General features: G+C 43.5%; 1 protein-coding gene across 1 annotated transcript in view; it reads left to right on the top strand.

Moving 5' to 3' along the window:
- Positions 1-1,000: 1,000 nt before the first annotated feature.
- Positions 1,001-13,103, top strand: part of LOC142336652 (ribosome quality control complex subunit TCF25-like) — a 35,565-nt gene continuing 23,462 nt past the window's right edge. The window contains exons 1-2 of the mRNA XM_075385562.1: positions 1,001-1,032; positions 12,744-12,937. Of these exons, the coding sequence (XP_075241677.1) occupies positions 1,001-1,032; positions 12,744-12,937 (226 nt within the window). The remainder of the gene's footprint in view (positions 1,033-12,743; positions 12,938-13,103) is intronic.

The raw sequence follows: 13,103 nt of genomic DNA, 5'->3' as shown, positions 1-13,103 counted from the left end.
TTACCACGAGGCTAAGAGGGCTTGAAAGTATGCTCGCCCAGAGGAAGTATTTACTGTCCTGGGTACTACGTGTTTTTTTTAATCAAGTTTGAAGTTCTTATTGTAAACGTGTGTATTTCTGCAAAGTTTTAGCTTTACAGATTCTGCGCTAATCTAGAACAATCTTAGCTTTCAACTAAGTTTTTCTAGCTTTACTTGTTGATTTTTGTGTGATCTCAAATGCTCTCACTCTAAAATGTTTATTGATACGATAAAAGCGGTTGTAAGAAACGGTGGTATGTAGTCGTTCTAGCGCAGTTGGTAGGATGGAGGACTGCTATTCTGAGGTTCGAGGGTTCGAACCCGTGTCGGGTACCTTCCCTTTTGTAGACATAAAATTTTCTAATCAACACCATGCCGCCTGTTGTTTGAGAGCACTTCTTGCGACGCTGAGTTGTTTTATGTTCCTGTGTGTGTTTGGGGGATGAGAAATGCTTATCCTGTATATTAAAAGCGCGAGCTTGATTTTCGTGTTATCTCAAATGCTCTCAATCTGAAATAAGTTTATTGATACGATAAAAGCGGCTGTGAGAAATGGTGGTATGTAGTTGTTATAGCGCAGTTGGTAAGATGGAGGACTGCTATTCTGAGGGTCGAGGGTTCGAACCCGTGTCGGGTACCTTCCCTTTTGTAGACATAAAAATTTCTAATCAACACCATGCCGCCTGTTGTTCGAGAGCACTTCTTGCGACGCTGATTTGTTTTATGTTCCTGTGTGTGTTTGGGAATGAAAAATGCTTATCCTGTATATTAAAAGCGTGAGCTTGATTTTTGTGTTATCTCAAATGCTCTCAATCTGAAATAAGTTAATTGATACGATAAAAGCGGCTGTGAGAAATGGTGGTATGTATTCACTATAGCGCAGTTGGTAAGATGGAGGACTGCTATTCTGAGGGTTGAGGGTTCGAAAGCGTGTCGGGTACCTTCCCTTTTGTAGACATGAAAATTTCTAATTAACACCATGCCGCCTGGCGTTAGAGCAATTTTTGCGACGTGAGTTGGTTTATGTTCCCGTGTGTGTGTGTTTGGGGGATGAAAAATGGCAATTGTTTTTGTAGCAATTCTTGGGATTCGCTTGGTGTTGTCTTTGTTTTTATTTCAAATCTTTGAATGATGGTTTTTCGTAAAAACCACTGGGATTTTCCCGTTAATATTGTTGCCCCCAAACGAATTTTAGAGCAATCATTTTTCTTACTCTTTCTTTTTTTCTCTCTGTTTCTCTCTCCCTCGCTCTTTCTCTTTCTCTCTCTCTGTGTGTGTGTGTGTGTGTGTGTGTGTGTGTGTGTGTTTCGTCCTCTCCTTCTTTTCTTTCCTCCGTTCCTTTTTCTCTCTCTCTCTCTGATCTTTCCTTCCGTTTCTCTCTTTCTCGTTCCCTTTGTTTACTTCTCTATTCTTCTTTTCTCAAATTTAATGATCAAGAAAAGGAGTTGAGCAAATAGTCACCCAAAGAAACGGGAGGCCAAAACAGAATACACCAACAGCTTCAAACAGACTGAATTGGAAAAATCAAACAGCTTTCTTTGTCCTCCATAGGATAACCACAGGCTGGGTTTTATTTTATAGCTGTTGATTTGCGTTTCATTTACCATTATCGATGAAATTGCTATGAAACTAAGTTTTGAGCAGTTTTAGTCGTATTGTCTAACCTTCCTCTATTATATTAAACATCAGTCTCAATTGAGCACAATCGTTAACATTACTCCAATCGTAACATGTTGTTACCGAGTAAATTGAATTGAATAAATTATATCATTAGATAGAGAATTTTTGTGCGTATTATATCAAAACTTTCGCTTAGATTTTCCGTTCTAAATGCAACACACGTATTATTTCTGAGAAATACCAAAGCCGATTTCCCACTAAGAATAACTTCCAAAATGGCTCAAAACTGTTCGCTTAGCCTAACAAATTCGGTTTTTTGAACGGATTAGTTTGAATTGGTGACCTAGACTAAGACCTGCCAACAAAGTTAACTAGATTTGCCGAGGCATACTGATGTGCTTTTGCCGTTGAATGTTGTCTTTGTATAGTACGTTGCTTACCGTAGCTTTTAAGTAAAAGTTGCTCGATCTCTACTTGATTATTCAATTAAAAAACACATCGTTTTATTCAGCTTTATGTTGGTGCCGCTCCAGTACAGAGCCTCTAATGTCAATGAATCCGAAGATGGACAGCTTTGATAAGAAGGGACATTATTGTTGTTTCCATTCTATTGCATGCTCACGTATTTGAGTTAATACATTCGACAGCTACTTGCTTTGTTGTAATTGCAAACAGCGCATCGTAGTGTCAAATTTATTGCTTATTCAACCTCCTAAAATTGCTCTGGCATACTTCAAGTATCTCATTGAAAATTGAAGTCGATCAAAGGCCAAATCTATGTGCTAAAATTAATTCGTAATTAATTAATTAATAAATTTTGCTAACAATGCGTCCTTGGTGTCCTTGTGGTTGGATGTCAAAGAATGAAGCTGCGAGCAACTGGATCTCAATTACCCCAGTTCCCAGTTACTTGCAAGGATTGTCACGAATTGGGGCCGAAAGTTGTTGCATAGACCAAAAAAAGGATCTCAAATTCCTCAAGCCAAAATGCCGTTCAAAACTTTGAGGGAGAAAGTGATACAACAATTTGGGACAAATTATCTGGATCAACAGAGATGGTGCAACACTTCTAAAAGTTCATTACACAGTGGATGAGCGAGGTAGTCTCAACTACTAGAGGGGATTCACAGTCTAGAACAAAAAAATTGTAAGACTCATCCAAATTCTCCTCAACTTTTTTCTTCTTGATGCTATATTAATAATATAGAAACCGGCAAATCTAGTAACCCCTTATATTTTTAGTTTCATTTCCATTAATCTAATTTTTTTTGAATAACGGTCACCGATAACCCACCCCATACACTTTTTGGTTTGAAAAACATCAAGTTTGAAAAATTCGATAATTGTATTATTGCGTTATATCTTGCCGAATTTGGTTTAAGAAAGCTATCAACGTCTTAATTTACGCGAAGCAAAAAAAAAGTTTGAAAAAATTGACCAAATTTGGAAAATTGAAAAAAAATCTGATCATTCTAGCATATTTATATAGTAGTTAGATAGATTAAAACGTTGTAAAAAACAAGTTTGGTCAAGTTTTTCAAACTTCACAAAAAAAGAATATCAGGTAACTGATTTTCTTTCCTCAAATAAGCGCTTATTCTTGGAAAGTCGTGAAAATTGCGCATTAAAAATCAAGTTTCGTAGTTTGAGCAAAGCTCAAACCAATTATGTTGTAAAAGCATTACATGGTTTTCATATTAGCTGCAAGTTCACTTCATCACGCCATAAAAACTGCGCCTCAAGTAACACAAAATCGTTACAAACGTAACGTTTACGCATTACCGGGTCTAAGTTTCAACCCTAACGCTTTGAAAGTCCGAAAAACAGCGCAGTTCCAGTTGAGTCATTTCTTTCATGATAAGAAGCGCCTAGTTATATGGCATGATGTAGTGAACAATTCGCTTTCACGTCATCGAAGCAACAACAATAAGCCTTTAACACCTTCACAGCTTATTGCAGTGCTTGAAAACTATCAGGAGCGCATAGAAGCTATAGTGTATTGCCCCAGAGTGGGAACTCCTGATATTTCTGATCAGCTCAAGCGTAGTACTCTAGTTACCATACACTTAGTGAAAGACATTGTGTCTAGACGTAAACAGAAAGATCCTAGTTTACTTAAAGAGTACAGAGCATTACACCAAAGGCCTGCGCTTGAGCTGAAAACACTCACTATAGTCTTAGCTCATAAGAACAACCTCCGGTCCTTGATAACACGTTCCCGACCGAAGAAACTTTCAAAACGCCGTCGTAAAACACTTCGCACCCGTCATGCGTTTGAGGAGGCGGAACTCACACAAGCCTTTGATAACCTGAATGTCACTTAGTCTTGCGTTGTTGTGGGAGTCTACCCGCTGACTGGCGGCGTGACTTAGTTAACTCACGAGTTACGGGTTAGTTTGTGGTTGGTTCTCTCCGATAGCGCTTTACTAAACGTTTCGCTCTCCCCATTCTTTGAGTTATTCGCTACCGTCCGTTTTCGGCAAGGTTATCTGGTTTCATTTTTCCGTTTCCTGTCTTTTGTTTCCGTGTCACCTTGTTTCTTTCTATCCCCCGTTTAATTTGTTGTATGATGTAGTATGTTGAATTTTTGCTGTAGTAAAATTTCTTTCTGCTAGTATGCTGGTTTGTTGTTTAATCTCGTTCCTTGCTAGGGTGTGACTTAAGTTCATTCTAGAGTTACGGCTGGTTTGTTTCGTGACTTTCACCACACTTGTTTGCTAGCAATTTGTTGTAGCTTTATTAATTTTCGTGATATGCCTTTTTGTTGTCTGGGTAGGTTGGTCTGCTAGGGTGTGACTTAAGTTTGTTCTGGAGTTACGGCTAGTAAATTTCATGACCTTTTCGACTTTTGGTTATACTACATCGTTGCCGTAAATTGTTTCATGTTTTGATGCCGTTGATAAAGCCCCATAATGTTTTGTGCTAGTTTACCTGTCAGTAGCCCCTCTCCTTCTTTCTAGGGTGTGACTTAAGTTTATTCTGGAGTTATGGCTAGCTTGTTTTGTTGAGTTTGTTGCTGTGGTCTGCTAGCATCGATCTTCCCGCCTCCTCGCTTGTGGCTTCCGCCCCGCCCGTGCCGTTTTCCCGTTTCGTCGCGCGCCATCCGCCCGACGTTTCCGCCCCGCCCGTGCCGTTTTCCCGTTTCGTCGCGCGCCATCCGCCCGACGTTTCCGCCCCGCCCGTGCCGTTTTCCCCTTTCGTCGCGCGCCATCCGCCCGACGTTTCCGCCCCACCCGTGCCGTTTTCCCGTTTCGTCGCGCGCCATTCGCCCGACGCTCCCGTTTGTCCGTCCGGTTTCCCGTAGCGTCGTGCGTTATTCGTTCGGCGTCTCTTCCCGTCCGTCCCGTCTCCTGTCCTGTCCCGTTTCGCGCTTCCTGCGCACCGTTCTTTCTTTCTTTCGCCGGGTACTATTGTACTCGACGAACATCTTTGCTCTTTGGCGGTTTGCTAGGCAAACCGTCACACTAGGGTTCGGTATAACCCATTTGTGTTGTGCTGTTGCATGTGTGTGTACTCTATATTAGTACTAAATTAAACTTGTGGTTCCTGTTTTTCTTAAGATCATGACAACTTTGCAGGACAAATTCAACAAACTTTATAGTGCGAGGGCAAAATTAGAGGCTGAACTTAACAACATCTATGGTGAAATTAACAACGCTGTTGATAAGCAAGACAGGAAAGTTAAGATCGAACGTCTGATTGTGAAGTGCAAAGATGCTTTTACTAGAGTAGTTGATAAGAATGAAGAGCTCTTTGATCTGGCACAAAAGACTGAAGATCCAGACGCTGCCTGTAAGAATCTTGAGAAATGGTTAGAGACTATAACAAAGAAAACTGACGTGTTCATTGCTGCTGCTCGAGGGTATATCAATTCGGTCCAAGACAAAGAGACAGCAGAGATGTATACCTCTCACCACTCAAGATCAGGTTCGCATATGACTTCCTCAAAGAGATCAAGTCAGCGTCAACGAGACTTAGAATTATCAAGACTAAAAAGGGAGGAACTTGAGAAATAACATGAGGCAAAGCTTCGCATTGCTAGACAACGTCTTGAAATTGAAAATTAAACGAAATTGCGGGAATTAGAAATTGAGCAGCTTGAGGAAGATCATCGCAAGGAAGTAGCTGCTGCAGCCCTTGAGGAAATTGAGTTGATGACAAAATCATCAGCGGACGGGTCTGGTACAGGCAAAATGAGTGGGCTCTTTACGGAAAGAAGTTCAGTCAAGAGCAAGAAACTTGTTCAAGATTGGGTTAATTCGTCACCAGGCGGGAACATGGCAGATGTTGCAAACGAACCGAGTTTACACTTTTCTGGTTCCATCGCCCAATCCAACCAAGCAATTGTCCAACGACCTTCTTCAGCTCAACTTCCAAACTCACACTTCAATCTCAATACACATGGTCAATTTGAGGCCAACATCAACCTCCCTGTCCATGAACCAAGTAGTAGAACCAATGTAAACAATGATGCACATGTTGCAAACAACATCATGCAAGAGCAGCGACAGCCTCAATATACGCCTCCATCACCACCAATAAACTTTGGTATGCCAACTCAACTAAACGCCCCAAACACAGCCCGACAACTGTCTCAAGCAACAATGCACTTCGATGGTTTACAGTTAGATCATCAATTCCCTCGCAGGTCGAGCATGCCGGGACAGTTGAATTTAGTCAGCCCTTCGCGTTCACTACCTTTAAACACACTTGTTAATGCTCCGCTAACACTTAATCCGCAACAAGCACACATAAATGTACCAGCCCCTCCGTCCCCCGTTCTAAACCCCGCACCACCACATTTTCCGTTAATCCCACCAGCATTCCGCTTTCCTCCTTCCCCGCCACAAGCACTCCCACTACAAGCCACTAACTCCGTGGCGAATAATGTCAATCTGTTACCCCATTCTCCGCCTGCACCATTCATTTCCTCCGCAAACAATTTCGTACCTCAATTAAATCATCCACCACCTCCACAAAAGAGTTTTCAGCCCCAAAACTTTGTGCCCATAACTCACGCACCTCCTGTTCCTCCAGATCCAAATGTCTGGCGTTTTCCGGCAGCAGTCCCGCCTAATGCATTACCACTTGTACGTACATCTGCAAATTTATACACCGTACAACCGGCCCCGTTAATCAACCCTCATATATCTACATCGCACCGCTCCCCTCATGCACAAGCAGCAGCAGGCGCTCAAAATTACGTAACATCAGACTTCACGCAAGCAAATCCATTTAGTTCTTCCACAGGTACCGCCCCCACCTTTGTCACTCCGATCATTCCGCCAACGTATGGAGCTACCGTTCCGAACCCGTTGTGTTGGGGTGGCCCGCCGCATCCCACACCTTCGGCTCCTTCTTTGGACTCTGCGGATTTGATAAAGCAGTTGGCGGACGCAATTACTTGTAAGAAGAACGATCCACTGCCCGAGTGGAAGTTGTCACAATACAATGGTGATCCCCTGCAGTGGCACGAATGGTTCGGACAATTTAAAAGCGCCATAGACGCACAGTCCTTGACTGATGATGTCAAGTTAACATACTTAAAAACTCTTGTAACTGGAAAAGCTAAAACCGCCATCGCTGAGTTCGTATACTGTGGTGTAATGTATAAGGATGCACTTAAAACACTCGAACGTAAATTTGGCCAACCACAGGCAGTAGTCAGTGCACACTTAGAAAAACTCAGCTCTTTTCCACCACTAAAGATGCACAATAGTGATAACATCATAAACTATTCTGCAACAATTTCAAGTCTTGTTGGGGTCTTTAAATAACTTTCATATGACGCAGACCTTAAGAGCGCCTCACTTCTCAACACGGCTGTGCAAAAATTGCCGCCCAATCTGAAAGAATCCTGGTCACTCTTCACAGTGAAGAAACATTGGGTTAAGCCAACACTCCTTGACTTCAACGATTGGTTGAAGGAGAAGGCCGAGGCACATGATTTAATGAAACAAACTTCATCGAAGGCAAGAACTGAGGATAACACCAACTCAGTAGTAAAGACCAAAGTTGCCTCAAGAACTTTTGCTGCTAATACACAAACTAAGGGCACTCAGAGACCAGCCTCAACATCGGCAACGCCTGCAACCCCTCGCTGCATTGTGTGTAAAGGTATCCACCGCATCTGGGAGTGTAGGGTATTTAAAGAAAAGTCTCCCACTCAGCGAGCAAAGGTAGTGGCTGAAACAAAACTGTGTTTCTCATGTTTGAGAGAAAAGCATATGTTCAGGCAATGCCCAAACCCCAGGAAATGCAGGAAGGACGGTTGCAACAGCTCCCATAACACACTTCTTCATGGAGCTGAGAGGGTGTATCCACCAAAATCCCCTTCAAACAACAACAACATTAATTCTAATGCTGGCGCAAGTCAAAGTAAACTTCCTAGTGTCCAATCATCGAGTAAGACCACTACTTTGTCATCTGTGAGTATTGTGAAAGGCCTCCTTCAGGTGACTGAATTACAGTTGAAGAGCTCCTCCGATAAAGATACCACGGCTTTAGTTTTGTGTGATACCGCTTGCAGTAACTCTTGGGTGTCCAATGATCTTTCAAATAGACTTGGTTTGCACGGTACAGCATTGAAACTAACAGTCAAGGGTATAAATACCGAGGAGGTTGTAGACACTAAGTTAGTCGAACTAATTGTAACACCACGCGACAACCAAGCATTTGAACCATTTAAAGTCAGCCCTTACGTAAAGGAAAATTTGAATGTAGGCGCCGACGTCATTAACATTAAAGCACTTCAGGAAACTTACCCGCACCTAGCAGTTCTAGACCCAGTTACATATTGCTATGGAAACATCGAGATGATACTTGGACAGGATGTGTATCATGCCATCCGCCCGTTAGAGTACTTCGCTGCCGACGAGAAGTCCTCGCCCTTCGCTGTTCGCTTATCCATAGGTTGGGTTCTAAGCGGCCCTCTACCGTCTTCTTCAGGTTTAGTCTCGACTTGTTTCAAAGCTAATGTGGAGCAGGACTTTGAACTCGCTAGTCAGGTAAAATCTTGGTACGACATGGAGTCGTACGGCGCACTTAAGCAAGTAGACCCACGATCCGCCTCGGATGCACGTGCGCATGAAATTCTTGAAAACACCACCGTGCATAATGGAAAAAGGTACGATGTCGGAATGCTATGGGCTGAAGATAACATCGAACTGCCCAACAATTATTTCTCAGCGCTTGTTCAATTAAAGTCTTTGGAAAAGCGGCACACGAAAGATCAGACTTTAAGGGAAAAGTACTCGAATACCATCAAAGAGGACTTAGACAAAGGCTACGTAGTAAGGGTCAAAGATGCTCATAAGGTGGAAAGTCGCTCGGAACGAGAGTGGTACCTACCACACCATCCGGTTGTTAACCCGAACAAGCCGGGCAAGGTTCGTAGGGTACTAAACGGAGCAGCAAAATTCCATGGCGCATCTCTTAAGTCATTACTCACCGGACCTGACCTACTGCAAAACCTAATCTATGTACTCCTACGGTTCAGACAACATCCATCTGCCGTATCCGCCGACATCGAGGGAATGTTCCTCCAAGTTGGAGTGTTGCCATGTGATCAACCGTCATTGCGCTTTTTGTGGCGGGAGGACCCCACATCAAATGTTGTGGTACACCAGTATACGCGCCACATCTTTGGGGCAAAAGATTCGCCCACCTGCGCCAACTACGCACTTCAGCGCACGGCACGCGATAATGCTAAGGAGTACCCAGAAGCTGCGACAGCCGTCCTTGAGAATTTCTACATGGACGATTACTTGGACTCAGTGGACTCAGTGAATCATCTAGGTGGGTTCAAGCTTACTAAGTTTGTAAGCAATGTACCAGATCTGGCTGACCGAATTGATGGGTCTGCTCAATCCACTGAACCAAAGGTCATCGTTTCGTCCAAGGAGGAATCAATGCACGTGCTTGGGCTTAAGTGGGATCACAACAAAGATACGCTGGTTGTGAGTAGGGGTACTAACAGCACCATCACGAAAAGTTTAACACAGCGCTTGGTCTTAAGTCTTGTGTCAAAGGTCTACGACCCAATTGGTCTTGTCGCACCGTTCACTGTTGGTGCTCGGGTAACCTTGAAAGACATTTGGCGTGTCAATGGACAAAGTTGGGATGACGAGTTACCTAAAGACACAGTTGACAGATTCCTTGCCTGGTGTGTTGAACTGCCGCGGTTAGCTGAGATCACTATACCGAGAAGTTACTTTTCAGGACCATTCCAACACTTTGAACTCCACATGTTTGGTGATAGCTCGCAAGACGTATTCAGTGCAGTAGGTTTTCTTAGGGCTCAAGTAATTTGCAACTCCGGGGAGATTAAAACAGAGCTGGCGTTTGTCTTGGGCAAGGCCCGTGTTGCACCTATGAAGATAATGACAGTTCCTAAGTTGGAATTACAAGCCGCTCTCCTCGCTGCCCGTTTAAAAAGGGAAATCTGTCGAGCATTAACGGTTACTGTGGATAAAGTCTTTATGTGGACAGATAGTACTATCGTCTTGCAGTGGATAAACTCAACAAACAAACACCCCATCTTCATTGCAAATCGTGTTAGTGAAATCCTGGAGAACACCAGCGTTGACCAATGGAACCACGTCGCCACTTGTGATAATCCGGCAGATGCTGGCACGCGTGGCATGTCCGCTGAAGTTTTGCAATCAAGTAGCTGGGTGAGGGGTCCTGACTTCTTGAGAACTAAGCAATTCCCTTTTGTGCCAAATATTGACGTCGTTGATAACATCAAGCTCGGCGCTGTAACCAAGGAACAAGATGGTGACTCCATCTCATCTTTAGCCGCATCCGTAACCAAGCCCCCTAAGGAACAAAGCATCAATCTAATCCCGTTTGATAAGTTCAGTTCTTATCAAAAATTACTTCGTGTCACCGCATATGTGCTCCGTCTTTTACCATCTCATGAAAGTTACCGTTCCGTAGACGGCAGCATAGCCGACCCTGTTGAGCTTGACGAAGCCGAGCGTCATCTCCAGTACTTGGTTCAGGGAGAGTCCTTTAATACTGAAAGAAAGGATCTTCTTGACAACAAATCCGTTAAGAAGAGCAGCCGCATTGCTCAGTTTACTCCGTTTATTGGGCCTCATGGTCTCATCCGTTCTTCTGGTCGACTCCGACGGCTAGTGGAAATTGACTTTGACACTAAGCATCCTATCGTGCTGGATGCGCGTCATACTTTTGTTAAACTGTTTCTGCGGCATACTCATTTGAAGAACCATCATCAGGGCATTGATTACTTAAGGTCAAAGGTACAGGAACGTTACGCCATACTAAAACTACGTTCCACACTGCGTTCAATCAAATCAAACTGCGTCTTGTGTAGAAAGTTCCGTGCGGCAATCATTCAACCTATCATGGCAGACCTTCCAAAGGAGAGACTCGCATACCAGTCTCCTCCCTTTACCAACACCGGGGTTGATTACTTCGGCCCATTCTACGTCACAGTTCGTCGGACTACCGAGAAGAGGTGGGGATTTCTCTTCACTTGTCTCACTACTCGTGCTGTCCATGTTGAAGTTGTCCCGTCCATGGACACTAGTTCCTGTGTAATGGGAGTGGAGCGGTTCGTCTCCCGTCGGGGTACTCCTGCTATGATTTGGTCGGATAATGGTACGAACTTCATTGGAGCGGAGAAAGAACTCCGTGAATGTGTGGAAAAATGGAATACGCTTAACATTGCCACCGAACTTGCACATAAGGGCATTAAGTGGAGGTTCAATCCACCCAGTGCGCCACACCAAGGTGGCATCTGGGAGAGGCTAGTTCGAAGTTTTAAAAGAGTACTGTACACTATCCTCGGTACGCGTCGCCTCACAGATGAGGTGTTGAACACTACTTTTTGTCTGGTCGAATACGCACTAAACTCACGTCCCTTAACGCCCGTAAGCGCCGACCCGTCCGACCTAGGCGCAATAACACCTAACCATTTTCTACTCGGTAACCAAGCAAACAGAATTCCGTATATCGTTGGCGTCGACGAGTTCGATCATCGTAAGCGGTACGCCCGTGCACAGTCCTACGCCAATGCAATTTGGGCACGTTGGGTTAAGGAGTATGTACCTGCACTGAACCGTAGATCTAAGTGGCAGACGCCTGCCGAGCGTCACCTCAATGTTGGTGATTTAGTTTGGATCGTTGAAGAAAGCAACCCTAGGGGTTACTATCCAACTGCTCGGATTGAAGAACTCCGTTACGGTTCCGACAGCGTCGCCCGTTCAGCCGTCTTACGCACGTCGTCCGGATCGCTCGTCCGCCCACTCGTTAAGCTTGTACCAATCCTCCCAACATCTTCTTCCGGGCCGGAGGATGTTACCGAGTAAATTGAATTGAATAAATTATATCATTAGATAGAGAATTTTTGTGCGTATTATATCAAAACTTTCGCTTAGATTTTCCGTTCCAAATGCAACACACGTATTATTTCTGAGAAATACCAAAGCCGATTTCCCACTAAGAATAACTTCCAAAATGGCTCAAAACTGTTCGCTTAGCCTAACAAATTCGGTTTTTTGAACAGATTAGTTTGAATTGGTGACCTAGACTAAGACCTGCCAACAAAGTTAACTAGATTTGCCGAGGCATACTGATGTGCTTTTGCCGTTGAATGTTGTCTTTGTATAGTACGTTGCTTACCGTAGCTTTTACGTAAAAGTTACTCGATCTCTACTTGATGATTCAATTAAAAAACACATCGAAAGACTGTTTTATTCAGCTTTACATGTTTTAGGGGACCTTAATCATGCAACCTAGAACAAAATAAATGCGTTTTGAGACGTGCTTTGCCATCATATATTAAGCTCCTATATTAAGCGAGTCACAAAAGCCATTGTCCAGAAGTTTGTAGTAGAGAGAGAGAGCAAAGGACAAGTGCAATACGCATAGTTAGCGTAAGTGGTGAGACCTATGGCTGTTAATCGAGGGGTATGGGTTCGAGCCCGAGTCGGTGCGAAACTGAAACCGCAACTTCTTTTTAACCTCTTATTCGTGTACATGATTTTCTTGTTATGGTTTTGCCGGCCTGCTAGTTGAGTGATAGAACTATACATTATTGCACTGGCCGCCTTCTAATGGATCGAGTCTTTTAGGCCAGAAAACACAGCTGTCGTGAGGAAAAAGCGGAAGAAGAAAAAGAAAGGGCAAGTTCAGTCAGCAAAGCAGAATGACCGCGAGAGGATTGGTCAGAAAGTTGTGAATGGTGCGAACGTTGAACTGGACACTGACGAGGAGTTGGAGAAACTGATTAAAGAAAATGAGAAACGACAGGCTGAACTTAGTGATGGTAAGATTGAATAACATAAAAAGTGATAAAGAATTAAAATGGAATCTTTATAATTTTTGGACCACGAGTGCCGTTTAACAATCCCCAACTGCAAATATGTTTTATAGGGCGGAATATTTTGTTAAAATAACTGCTGTGCGTGCTTGTTTGAAGGCGTAAATTTTTG

Source organism: Convolutriloba macropyga, chromosome 3 (genome assembly GCF_964194025.1).
Source record: "Convolutriloba macropyga chromosome 3, txConMacr16.3, whole genome shotgun sequence".
Classification (NCBI taxonomy): Eukaryota; Metazoa; Xenacoelomorpha; order Acoela; family Convolutidae; genus Convolutriloba; species Convolutriloba macropyga.
Note: the sequence above shows the minus strand (reverse complement) of the source record. Positions and strands in the feature narration are given on the sequence as shown.